Source organism: Triticum dicoccoides, chromosome 5B, assembly GCF_002162155.2.
Source record: "Triticum dicoccoides isolate Atlit2015 ecotype Zavitan chromosome 5B, WEW_v2.0, whole genome shotgun sequence".
In the NCBI taxonomy this organism is placed as follows: domain Eukaryota; kingdom Viridiplantae; phylum Streptophyta; class Magnoliopsida; order Poales; family Poaceae; genus Triticum; species Triticum dicoccoides.
Window position 1 is genome coordinate 375,665,893 of NC_041389.1, and position 13,287 is coordinate 375,679,179.

Below are 13,287 nucleotides of genomic sequence, written 5' to 3' on the forward strand. Positions count from 1 at the left end.
GTGTGTGTAGGGCAATAGTGCACATGTGCAGCAGCACATACAAAAGCATCAACACACACAGTAGCACACACACACACATGCAACACATTCACACGCAACAGCGCACACACACAACACACTAGGCAGCAGCACACACGCACCCATTCGTAGCACACACGCGCACAACACACACACAACATCAAGGATGCATGCAGCACGGATGTACTCCCTACGTTCCTAAATGCAAGTCTTTTTTAGAGATTTCACTACAAACTACATACAGATGTATATAGACATATTTTAGAGTGTAGATTCATTCATTTTGTTCCGTATGTAGTCCATAGTGGAAGCTTTAAAAAGACTTATATTTAGGAACGGAGAAAGTACGCAACAACGCACACACACGCGTACACATGCAATAGCAAACACACACGCACCGGCAGCACACGCACACACGCAGCAGCAGCACGCACGCGCACACACACAAACACGTGCACACAGTAGCAAACACACACACAGCAGTGTCAGCAACCCGTGTTGGGCTGGATAGTGGGCCCTCACCTTGGGCCTGGCCTGCCCTACCGGTAGCAAAGGAGAAGCCCTACAAATAGCAGGAAGAGGGAAACAGAACGGGGCTTGGCTTGGATCGGACGGCGGCTTCGACCGATAGGCTAGCTTATCTTCTTCTTTCTCTGGCTGTAATTCCCCTTCCTCCTCTGAGCTTGTAATCGAATCCATGACGAATTGACTGAATTAGTAGAGAGAGCCTCACAATTGATATCAGAGCCGTTCGATTCTGTCTCAAAAATACACCCAATTTTTTTTCTCAATCCATTCCATGGAGTCACGACAGCGAACGGAGCTCCTGGCGAGCCTCTCGCCGGAGAGTCGGGCGACCTATGAGATTCTCAGGGCCCAGCTAGCCTGCGATCTGGACTGGAGTTTCGCCGAGTCCAATGCGAGGCTGCAGAAGGCCATGGCCGCCACTGCTCCGACGACACCCGCTGCGAGTGAGGCCCCCACCACCAATTGGGCTGCGACCGCCGTGCTAGCAGCGACGACCGCGAACACCTCCACACCGGCCATGGTCTCCGCTCCATCCGTGGCGGCACCGGACTCTACATCGCCCCGAGTCCAAGCTGTGACCGCGACTGCCCCGACAGCACCTGCTGTCAGCGTTGACCTCAGCCTCAAGCGCAACATCGACCACCTCGTCGGCGGTTCCACGACACCAGCCTCGAATCCTTCGGATGTCATCACCGCGGCCACCCCAACACCTACGCGCAACACCTCGTCCACGGCCTGTTGGGTCGCGGCCTCCGTGGGCGCAGCGACGTCGTCGGCCCCGTCCACCATGGGCCTCGGCCACAATTCCGACCGCGAAGACCCTACGGCCGAGTCCATGTCTACGGGGACTATGCATACATCCATCGGCTCGTCTTCGGAAGACTCGCCAAGTCCGGCCCTCGAACCATGGATCGTCCTCGAGCAAGTCAGGATGCCGCCCCTCACCTGTTCGGCTGAATGCTCTGCAAGCAACATCCGCCCTTCATCTCCTGCGTTCTCTACTACTTGTGCCACGCCGCGTGTACTAGAGCCAGCAGCAACATCAACGCTCAGTCTGGAGCTCACGGTGCAGGCCCAGGTGCAGCCATCGATCGTTTCCACCGTCCCTGTGCATGAGGACACCCTTGACACTGATGACACTTATGGCATGGAGGTGTTCATGGCCATGGAGGACATGCCTCTGACCACTTCAGCACCGTCAGAGGGCTTGCCCACCCACTCCATGCAGTTGTTCATCGACCGCGGTTTTCACACATCAGCACCCACAAGGCGTTCGACAAAAAGCTTCAGCGACAACACAGAAGTAATCATACTTGTGCACACACTAGATATGACTTCACGCATCAAGCAACAAGGGCAGACATTCCGCCTAGCACCCTGGTCACCATCCGAGGACAAGGCTCTAGTATCAATTCACTTTATGTTAGCTGAGCTGGAATCATCTTCAGTAAGTACTCTGCTGAATCTGGACAATGTGGTTGTTGTACCAAGGGAGGAACAAGGTATGGTGTTATTAGCTAGACCCTGGAATGGTTCTGTGCCTGACTGTGTTTTTCCATCTACTTCTGAATTTTTTCAATGGGAGATTGCTTGGGGACTTGCTTGGGAATATTCTGATGGTGGTACTACACTCAGGGAACTAGTTGAGTTTATGAGGATATTAGCGCTTGAACAATTTTTGAGCAAGTTGGAGTTCACGGAGAGTGGAGATTATATAGTGCAATCAGCCGTTGAGGCTATGGAATTGCAATCAATCTGCTCTCTGTATACTACTGAAGCCATGGATTTCTTGGTAATGTTTCTCTCTGAAAGAACTTTTCAGCTTGCCACAATATATGTACTGGTGTTGCACAGCAGTGGTAGACACACTTCATTATCCCCAGCTATTTTCCTCGATGCGCCTAAGCATTTTCCGTGGATCGTTGCTTTGTTTACATGTGCTTTCTATCCTTGTTCAAGCATGCTTGATGCTCAGGAAACATCTGATCATGGACAGAAGAATTCTTGCAGTTGGTGGTGGTCTGACCATGAGAGGTTTCCTTGTCCTATAGTTAAAGTTGATCACACTACGAGATGGTGCTCTGTTGAACTGAAATCTTGGTCTTCTGGGCTTATGCTGAAGATTGCATCATTCTTATTAAAGGAACCTTACTATTTGTGTCCTGGAGATAACATGCTAGAAGGTCACATTATCAGTGCAAGAATTACTAGTGCCTTGTTTGCCGTGAAGGAGTTCCATGGAGATGAATATTTCTGGTTCCTTGGGTTCTCTTGTTCTGGTTTGATCTTGTTGGATCTTGGGCACTTCGACTGGCAAATCGCCTAGCGACCTTGGCTCCAAGATTTAGTTCATGTCTCCAGCCATAGCAAACGCTTTAGTACAGTCCAAGTTTACATGTTCACTGACTCCTTGGTTTTGTGGCTTCCTTGTGTGGCTGAGCTCCTCGGCCATAATTCTGAACCTTCCATTCTTATTGGCCATAAGTGGAAATTGTTGCAAGCCTTTCGGTTGCAATCGTGTGCCTGCTGTTTTCCCTTGGAGGTTGAGAAGTTAGGGAGATATTTAATTTCCCTAATAGAACAGAAGCCTTGGCCTTCCCGGGAGTTTTCCTTATGGATTCCAACTTGGTGTTACAGCAGCAACAACCACTTTCCTCGGCCAGCAGAAAATGTTATGTGCATGGATGGATTTGCTAAATCCTTGGAGCTGTTGTTTACTCAAGCAGATATGCATTGCAATTGCGAACAAGTTTTTCATCAGACTCGGGATCCAAGTGAGGCGGCTCCTGATTGGGTTAATTCTGTTGCTGTCAGATCCTTCGGTGTTGCCACAGTCAACGAGTTCATACATGTTCCAGCAGATAAACTGTATTAGTGCATTGTCCAAATGTTACAACTGCAATGGGACCTAGGTGATTGCTTTATTTCAGTTTGGCGACATGAAAAACTTGCAAGCACACATGATGTTTGCCAGGGTCCTGGTATTTCTACCCTTCAGGCGACATGTGATCCGGGACGTTCGACACAGTATCAGTTTGCAGACAAGGCTGAATATTGGGTTCAGGAAGTTTGCGAACTCCATGGGATCCCGGTGGCACTATGCAACATCGACTTGGGGGCAAGTCGAATCTTATGGGGAGGGATTGTCAGCAACCCGTGTTGGGCTGGATAGTGGGCCTTCACCTTGGGCCTGGCCTGCCCTGCCGGTAGCAAGGAGAAGCCCTACAAATAGCAGGAAGAGGGAAACAGAACGGGGCTTGGCTTGGATCGGACGGCGGCTTCGACCGATAGGCTAGCTTATCTTCTTCTTCCTCTGGCTGTAATTCCCCTTCCTCCTCTGAGCTTGTAATCGAATCCATGGCGAATTGATTGAATTAGTAGAGAGAACCTCACAAGCAACACCATCGCGCGCGCGCACACACACACACACACGCAGCAGTAGTACACACATACGCAAACACACGCAACATATCACACGTGCGCACACAAACATAACACATGAGGGCAAAAGAGTCTTTTCAGGTGTCATTTAGGCTTAAAATTGACATAAGTGTTATGAAAGGCATAAACTTTAGAGTTGTTGTTAGATAGGGAAGAAATTATTTGTCGATGTCAAATAAGGCATAAAATGTGGACATGGTGTTAAATAAGGAATTCTCTCAAGATGTAAAATCGGCCGGCGACCGCGCGGCTGTGCGTAGCCACTGTACAGCCGCATTTGAGCATGTATATTGAACATAGTCAATTAAATTTGTTCTTCACAATTGCATTGTATTGAATAAAACTTGAACTATAATATAACTTTAACTTTGCAAAATCATTACACACACAATCAACAACATGTTAATTTGCAGTATGCAGGCACAAATTTGTTCATGGTGAAATTTGAGAATTTTTTTGGGTAGAAGTTGCTAGCTACTAACTGAACCACGAGTGCTTAAACTAAATTAATACCTAATTGTGCTCCCACTCAAATCGATATCTCTCATAATTGATTAGAGAATGTCGGCATGGAGCCAGCGATCTACGTGGCAGTGCCGCCCCTTTGCTGGTTCGGCAGGGGGATGCGATCGACGCAAAGAGCAACTACAATGAGGAGCGCACGACTTTTACCCAGGTTCGGGCCGCCCGGAGGCGTAATACCCTACTCCTGCCTTTGGGTGTATTGGTGGTGTTGAGCACAAGTACACAGAGCGCTCTCCCCCGGCAAGAGGTGGGAAGAGGGCAGCTACACGAATGCCTATGTGTCCAGGATGCAAAGATTCGAACCCCCTCTAATGTCGTCGTGGCCCTCCTTTTATAGTACAAGGGGTCACCATAGTGGCAAAAAAGGTCATTACAGGGGTGATTAGACTAATACAGATCTATCATACCTAACTCTGCTAGTTAGAACAAAGTGAAATGCACTGCTAGGTCTCATGTGGAGGTAGAATCCCGACAAGGTTGCCGCTCCGCTTATCTAGATGCCTCATATTAGTGTGACACACCATCAAGACGGGTGTCAATAAAGGTGATTTACTCCTCCAGCAGGCTGACACGCACAGGTTATGTCCACCTAAGCACCCGCGGGCTCGACACCTCACTAATCAGCGGCCAGCTAGTTAGAGAGGCAGATCGCTGGTGTTGGTGGGAGACCAATGCTCGAAGGTCTTGCCGGGGCTTGATTTGCCGTCTCGATCCTGTCGGAGTTGCTTGCTCCCATTACGAAATTTGGGCCTTGTTTCTATGCTTGGTCTTCTTAATGCTCTCCTTGATCTCACGAAGAGCGGCTTCTCTAGCTTAGTTGTGCATGAAACTTGGTACTCGACACAAGGATTTGCGGCGCGCCTGTGCCTAAGTCAGGACGACAAACACTCATGTTTGTTGCACCGACAGGGCCCCCGAGCCTGGTCCATATGTGCCGCTGGGCATTGTTGGGGTAGGCCCATCAAATGCACATGTGCACCTATCGATCTTGCCGGGAGTAATGTCGTGTCGCTGAGGTCTTCTTTGCTTCTTCATTAATCTAGACCTGGGCCAGCCCCCAGTCTCATCCTGACGTCTCTAGCGCCCAGACGACGCGCATCGTTCGCGTCAAAGATCAGGGGCGTCCACGCCCATAAGATGCCATTAGGGCGCCCGCCCGTGAGTCGGGTAACTGCCATTGTACCTTTAGTTCATCCACCACCCCTGTCGTTTCCACCACGCGCGCAGCGTGCATTGCGCGGGGTTGGTGGTGGACGAGCGGGGTTTGGGAACATGCGCCTTGGCAGAAGACGCGGCGTCTTAGATTGTCATAGTGGGGCAGTTAATGAAGCAAGATGCCAACCGAGGATGCAGACGGATGGATTGGCAGAGCGGGGCAGTTGCTCCAGAGTAGTGGAGAGCCAGCCCCCTCGTCCCCGCTGTAAAAGCAGGTGCGTGAGGGTGGCAATGTTCATCCACCGCCTCCTCCTTCTCCTGTCTTGTTTCTGTCTTCACCATGGCAAGAGGGAGGGGTCGGGCTCGTGTTTCAACCATGGCGACGGGAGCTTTTCCTCAACATCATGTCCCTGCCGCAGCCGTGGCTATAGAGGTTGGCTCTAGCGCTCAAGGTGGGGCTGCGGGGTGCGGTCGAGGCGAACGTAGCGACACACTCATCATTTCTCCTCCAACTTCTCCATCCCCAACAAAAGGCCACGCGGGGGATACGGTGCTGGAATTCATCGTCAAGCTGCACGATCCTCCCCGCAGTCGCCTGCGGCTCCCTCGCCCCTTCGCTAGGGTGGTGGAGATCGACCAGCTGCTGCAATGGCGCCGTATGGGTGAACGTTGAGTTCCTTGCGTCATGCTCCTCGGGCGTGGGTGGAAAACCTTCATCCGCGCCCACTACCTTGTGGAGGGGCACGTCGTCCACTTCAAATTGGTGGAGTCTGATATGCTCTCTGTCAAGGTCTTCGGACGCTCAGGTGCTCGCCTTGGGTGCTGCATGGAAAGCTTGAGCGATGATGAAAGCTCCTCCTCGAGCAACAACGACGAGAAGGACATAGACGGTGAAAACAATGACGGTGAGCCCCTGGTCGTCAAGTCCGAATATGACGACTCGGACTCCAGCTAAACACCGGCCGCTCCATCACCGTCAACTAGGCGTCGACAACACTATCATCTGCAGCCGGACCCCGGCAGAGCAATTTATTGGGGGTGCTGGGCCTAGACGTCACCACCACCTCCAGCTGGACGTCGGCATGCTCATTGACTCCGGCTTCGTGTTCCTTGCCGATGTTTCTGCCACGCCGCGTCCCGCTGGTCCTAGCGGGGGTGACTAGGGCATCGCCTAGCCACTCTCTCCGTCCCTCACTTCATCCTTCCTACCGGGGTGGCGCTCTGCTGATCTTGTTAGGCTGCGTCCCTCTGGTCCTGACGGGGTCAGGCTAGGCTTCTGCCCAAGTGCTCCTTTTGCCCTCCTTTATTCTCAATGTTAGCCCTCGGAGGAGAGGGACAAGAAAGGCATTACAGAGCACTTTTCTTTTTAAGTCAAGAAATGTAGGCATACGTAGTAGTTGAATTTAATTTATGCATCTCCTCATCCATGTCAGCGCTTTGTATGATTTATACTTGTTGTTTCACGCAATAAATAATAAAACATGCCGGGAATCTGTGCGTGCTTTTGAAGTTTTTAAGGACTTTCCCTTAGTACCCCTTTGCGGGCAAGGTTCCCGGCGAGGCCTCTTGCCGGACTTTGACGCAACTGCACTAATCCTGTCGAGCGGACTCGAGTCAAGGACAGGAGCACGAACCGAAGCCGACCTCTTGCCGGTCTATTTAGGTGCAGATATGATACGTCTCCAACGTATCTATAATTTATGAAGCATTCATGCTATTTTATTATTTGTTTTGAATGATTATGGGCTTTATTATACACTTTGATATTACTTTTGGGACTGTTGGGGAACGTAGCAGAAATCAAAAATTTTCCTATGTGTCACCAAGATCTGTCTATGGAGAAACCAGCAACGAGGGGAAGGAGAGTGCATCTACATACCCTTGTAGATCGCTAAGCGGAAGCGTTCAAGAGAACGGGGTTGAAGGAGTCGTACTCGTCGTGATCCAAATCACCGGAGATCCTAGTGCCGAACGGACGGCACCTCCGCGTTCAACACACGTACAGCCCGGTGACGTCTCCCACGCCTTGATCCAGCAAGGAGAGAGGGAGAGGTTGAGGAAGACTCTGTCCAGCAGCAGCACAATGGCGTGGTGGTGGTGGAGGAGCGTGGCAATCCTGCAGGGCTTCGCCAAGCACCGCGGGAGAGGAGAAGGGAGAGAGGTAGGGCTGCGCCAGGGAGAGGTCAAAAACTCATGTGTTGGCAGCCCTCAAGACCTCAACTATATATAGGGGAGAGAGAGGGGGGTGCGCCCCCTCTAGGGTTTCCACCCCAAGGTGTGCGGCAGCCCCAATCCCATCTAAGGGTGGTGGCCAAGGGGGGGGGAGAGGGGAAACTTGCCCCCCAAGTTAGGTGGAAGCACCCTCTCCCCAAACCCTAGGCGCCTTGGGCCCTTGTGGGGGGGGGGCGCACCAGCCCACCTGGGGCTGGTCCCCTCCCACACTTGGCCCATGCAGCCCTCCGGGGCCGGTGGCCCCACTTGGTGGACCCCCAGGACCCTCCCGGTGGTCCCGGTACGTTACCGATAAAACCCGAAACTTTTCCGGTGACCAAAACAGGACTTCCCATATATAAATCTTTACCTCCGGACCATTCCGGAACTCCTCGTGACATCTGGAATCTCATCCGGGACTCCGAACAACATTCGGTAACCACATACAAACTTCCTTTATAACCCTAGCGTCATCGAACCTTAAGTGTGTAGACCCTACGGGTTCAGGAATCATGCAGACATGACCGAGACGTTCTCCGGTCAATAACCAACAGCGGGATCTGGATACCCATGTTGGCTCCCACATGTTCCACAATGATCTCATCGGATGAACCACGATGTCAAGGACTCAATCAATCCCGTATACAATTCCCTTTGTCTAGCGGTATTGTACTTGCCCGAGATTCGATCGTCTGTATACCGATACCTTGTTCAATCTCGTTACCGGCAAGTCTCTTTACTCATTCCATAACACATCATCCCGCGATCAACTCTTTGATCACATTGTGCACATTATGATGATGTCCTACCGAGTGGGCCCAGAGATACCTCTCCGTTACACGGAGTGACAAATCCTAGTCTCGATTCGTGCCAACCCAACAGACACTTTCGGAGATACCTGTAGTGCACCTTTATAGCCACCCAGTTACGTTGTGACGTTTGGTACACCCAAAGCATTCCTACGGTATCCGGGAGTTGCACAATCTCATGGTCTAAGGAAATGATACTTGACATTAGAAAAAGCTTTAGCATACGCACTACGATCTTTGTGCTAGGCTTAGGATTGGGTCTTGTCCATCACATCATTCTTCTAATGATGTGATCCCGTTATGGACGACATCCAATGTCCATGGTCAGGAAACCGTAACCATCTGTTGATCAACGAGCTAGTTAACTAGAGGCTTACTAGGGACATAGTGTTGTCTATGTACCCACACATGTATCTGAGTTTCCTATCAATACAATTATAGCATGGGTAATAAATGATTATCATGAACAAGGAAATATAATAATAACTAGTTTATTATTGCCTCTAGGGCATATTTCCAACAATCTCCCACTTGCACTAGAGTCAATAATCTAGTTCACATCGCCATGTGATTAACACTGACACGTCACATCGCCATGTGACCAACATCCAAAGAGTTTACTAGTGTCATTAAACTAGTTCACATCATCATGTGATTAAGACTCAATGAATTCTGGGTTTTGATCATGTTTTGCTTGCAAGAGAGGTTTTAGTCAACGGGTCTGCAACATTCAGATCCGTATGTACTTCGCAAATCTCTAGGTCATATTGTAAATGCTGCTTCCACGCTCCACTTGAAGCTATTCCAAATGGTTGCTCCACTATACGTATCCGGTTTGCTACTCAGAGTCATTCGGATAGGTGTTAAAGCTTGCATCGACATAACCCTTTACGCCGAACTCTTTATCACCTCCATAATTGAGAAACATTTCCTTATTCTTCTAAGGATAATTTTGACCGATGTCCAATGATCCGTTCCTGGATCATTCTTGTACCCCTTGACTGACTCATGGCAAGGCACACTTCCGGCGCGGTACACAGCATAGCATACTATAGTGCCTACGTCTGAATCGTAGGGGACGGCCTTCGTCCTTTGTCTCTCTTCTGCCGTGGTCGAGCTTTAAGTCTTAACTTCATACCTTACAACTCAGGCAAGAACTCCTTCTTTGACTGATCCATCTTGAACACCTTCAAGATCATGTCAAGGTATGTGCTCATTTGAAAGTATTATTAAGCATTTTGATCTATCTTATAGATCTTGATGCTTATTGTTCAAGTAGCCTAATCCAGGTTTTCCATTGAAAAACACTTTTCAAATAACCCTATATGCTTTCTAGAAATTCTACATCATTTCTGATCAACAATATGTCAACAACATATACTCATCAGAAACTCCATAGTGCTCCCACTCACTTCTTTGGAAATACAAGTTTCTCACAAACTTTGTATAAACCCAAAATCTTTGATCATCTCATCAAAGCGTACATTCCAACTCCGAGATGCTTACTCCAGTCCTTAGAAGGATTGCTGGAGCTTTGCATATTTGTTAGCATCTTTCAGGATTGTCAAATACCTTCTGGTTGTATCACATACAACCTTTCCTCACGACAACTGTCAAGGAAACAATGTTTTGACATCCTATATGCAAGATTTCATAAATAATGCAGTAACTGCTAATCCAATTCCAACAGACTCTTAGCATCGCTACGAGTGAGAAAGCCTCACCGTAGTCAACTCCTTGAACTTGTCGGAAAACATCTTAACGACAAGTCGAGATTTCTTAATGGTGATTCTTACCATCATTGTCTGTCTTCCTTTTAAAATCCATCTGTACCCAATGGCCTTACGACCATCAAGTATTTCTTCCAAAGTCATGGATCCTTTCTCAGATTTTATGGCCTCAAGCCATTCGTCGGAATCCGGGCCCACCATTGCTTCTCCATAGCTCGTAGGTTCATTATTGTCTAGCAACATGACCTCTAAGACAGGATTGCGTACCACTCTGAAGTAGTACGCATCCTTGTCACCCTACGAGGTACGGTAGTGACTTGATCCGAAACTTCATGATCACTATCATAAGCTTCTACTTCAATTGGTGTAGGCACCACGGGAAAAACTTCCTGTGCCCTGCTACACACTAGTTGAAGTGACGGTTCAATAACCCCATCAAGTCTCCACCATCCTCCCACTCAATTCTTTCAAGAGAAGCTTTTCCTCGAGAAAGGACCCGTTTCTAGAAACAATTACTTTTGCTTCCGGATCTGAGATAGGAGGTATACCCAACCATTTTGGGTATCCTATGAAGATGTATTTATCCGTTTTGGGTTCGAGCTTATCACGATGAAACTTTTCCACATAAGCGTCGCATCCCCAAATTTTTAAGAAACGACAACTTAGGTTTCTCCAAACCATAGTTCAAACGGTGTCGTCTCAACGGAATTACGTGGTGCCCTATTAAAGTGAGTGTGGTTGTCTCTAATGCCTAACCCATGAACGATAGTGGTAATTCGATAAGAGACATCATGGTACGCACCATATCCAATAGGGTGCAACTATGATGTTCGGACACACCATCACACTATGGTGTTCTAGGCGGTATTAATTGTGAAACAATTTCCACAATGTCTTAATTGTGTGCCAAAGCTCGTAACTCAGATACTCATCTCTATGATCATATCATAGACATTTTATCCTCTTGTCACAATGACCTTCAACTTCACTCTGAAATTACTTGAACCATTCAATAATTCAGACTTGTGTTTCATCAAGTAAATATACAGTATCTACTTAAATCATCTATGAAGTAAAACATAACGATATTCACTGCATGCCTCAACACTCATTGGACTGCACCCATCAAAAATGTGTTACTTCCAACAAGTTGCTATCTTGTTCCATCTTACTGAAAACGAGGCTTTTCAGTCATCTTACCCATGTGGTATGATTTGCATATCTCAAGTGATTCAAAAACAAGTGAGTCCAAACGATCCATCTGCATGGAGTTTCTTCATGCGTATATACCAATAGACATGGTTCACATGTCTCAATCTTTTCAAAAATGAGTGAGTCCAAAGATCCATCAACATGGAGCTTCTTCATGCGTTTTATACCAATATGACTTACATGACAGTGCCACAAGTAAGTGGTACTATCATTACTATCTTATATCTTTTGGCATGAAAATGTGTATCACTACGATCGAGATTCAATAAACCATTCCTTTAGGTGCAAGACCATTGAAGGTATTATTCAAATAAGTAGAGTAACCATTATTCTCCTTAAATGAATAACCGTATTGCGATAGACATAATCCAATCATGTCTATGCTCAACGCAAACACCAAATGACAATTATTCAGGTTTAATACTAATCTTGATGGTAGAGGGAGCGTGCGATGTTTGATCACATCAACCTTGGAAACACTTCCAACACATATTGTCAGCTCACCTTTAGCTAGTCTCCGTTTATTCCGTAGCTCTTTTATTTCGAGTTACTAACACTTAGCAACCGAACCGGTATCTTAATACCCTGGTGCTACTAGGAGTACTAGTAAAGTACACATTAACATAATGTATATCCAATATACTTCTATCGACCTTGCCAGCCTTCTCATCTACCAAGTATCTAGGGTAATTCTGCTCCAGTGGTTGTTCCCCTTGTTACAGAAGCACTTAGTCTCGGGTTTGGGTTCAACCTTGGGTTTCTTCACTAGAGCAGCAACTGATTTGCCATTTCATGAAGTATCCCTTCTTGCCCTTGCCCTTCTTGAAACTAGTGGTTTCACCAACCATCAACAATTGATGCTCCTTATTGATTTCTACTTTCACGGTGTCAAACATCGCGAATAACTCAAGGATCATCATATCTATCCCTGATATGTTATAGTTCATCACGAAGCTCTAGCAGCTTGGTGGTAATGACTTTGGAGAAACATCACTATCTCATCTGGAAGATCAACTCCCACTCGATTCAAGTGATTGTTGCACTCAGACAATCTAAGCACAAGCTCAACGATTGAGCTTTTCTCCCTTAGTTTGCAGGCTAAGAGAATCGTCGGAGGTCTTATACCTCTTGACGTGAGCACGAGCCTGAAATCCCAATTTCATCCCTCGAAACATCTCATATGTTCCGCGACGTTTCGAAAACGTCTTTGGTGCCTCAACTCTAAACCGTTTAAATGAACTATCACGTAGTTATCAAAAACATGTATGTACGATGTTCGCAACATCCACAGACGACGTTTGGGGTTCTGCACACTGAGCGGTGCATTAAGGACATAAGCTTTCTACTGTCCGCATAATCGCTACTGTCAACTTTCAACTATATTTTCTCTAGGAACATATCTAAACAGTGGAACTAAAGCGCGAGCTTATGACATAATTTGCAAAGATCTTTTGACTATGTTCAGGATAATTAAGTTCATCTCATGAACTCCCACTCAGATAGACATCCCTCTAGTCATCTAAGTGATTACATGATCCGAGTCAACTAGGCCGTGTCCGATCATCACGTGAGACGGACTAGTCATCATCGGTGAACATCTTCATGTTGATCGTATCTACTATACGACTCATGCTCGACCTTTCGGTCTCTTGTGTTCC

At 47.6% G+C, this 13,287-nt stretch overlaps 1 protein-coding gene across 1 annotated transcript; it reads left to right on the forward strand.

The window, feature by feature from the left end:
* The first annotated feature begins 625 nt into the window (after positions 1–625).
* On the forward strand, positions 626–2,297 carry LOC119309250 (mucin-5AC-like). Its single transcript, XM_037585283.1, has 2 exons — positions 626–2,048; positions 2,182–2,297. The coding sequence occupies exons 1-2, from the start codon at positions 818–820 to the stop codon at positions 2,187–2,189; spliced, it is 1,239 nt and encodes a 412-aa protein (XP_037441180.1). The 5' UTR covers positions 626–817; the 3' UTR covers positions 2,190–2,297.
* Positions 2,298–13,287: the final 10,990 nt, after the last annotated feature.

What these genes read in the sequence shown, in the direction of transcription:
- LOC119309250 (XM_037585283.1), top strand. Translation starts at nt 818, where the DNA reads ATGGAGTCACGACAGCGAACGGAGCTCCTGGCGAGCCTCTCGCCGGAG.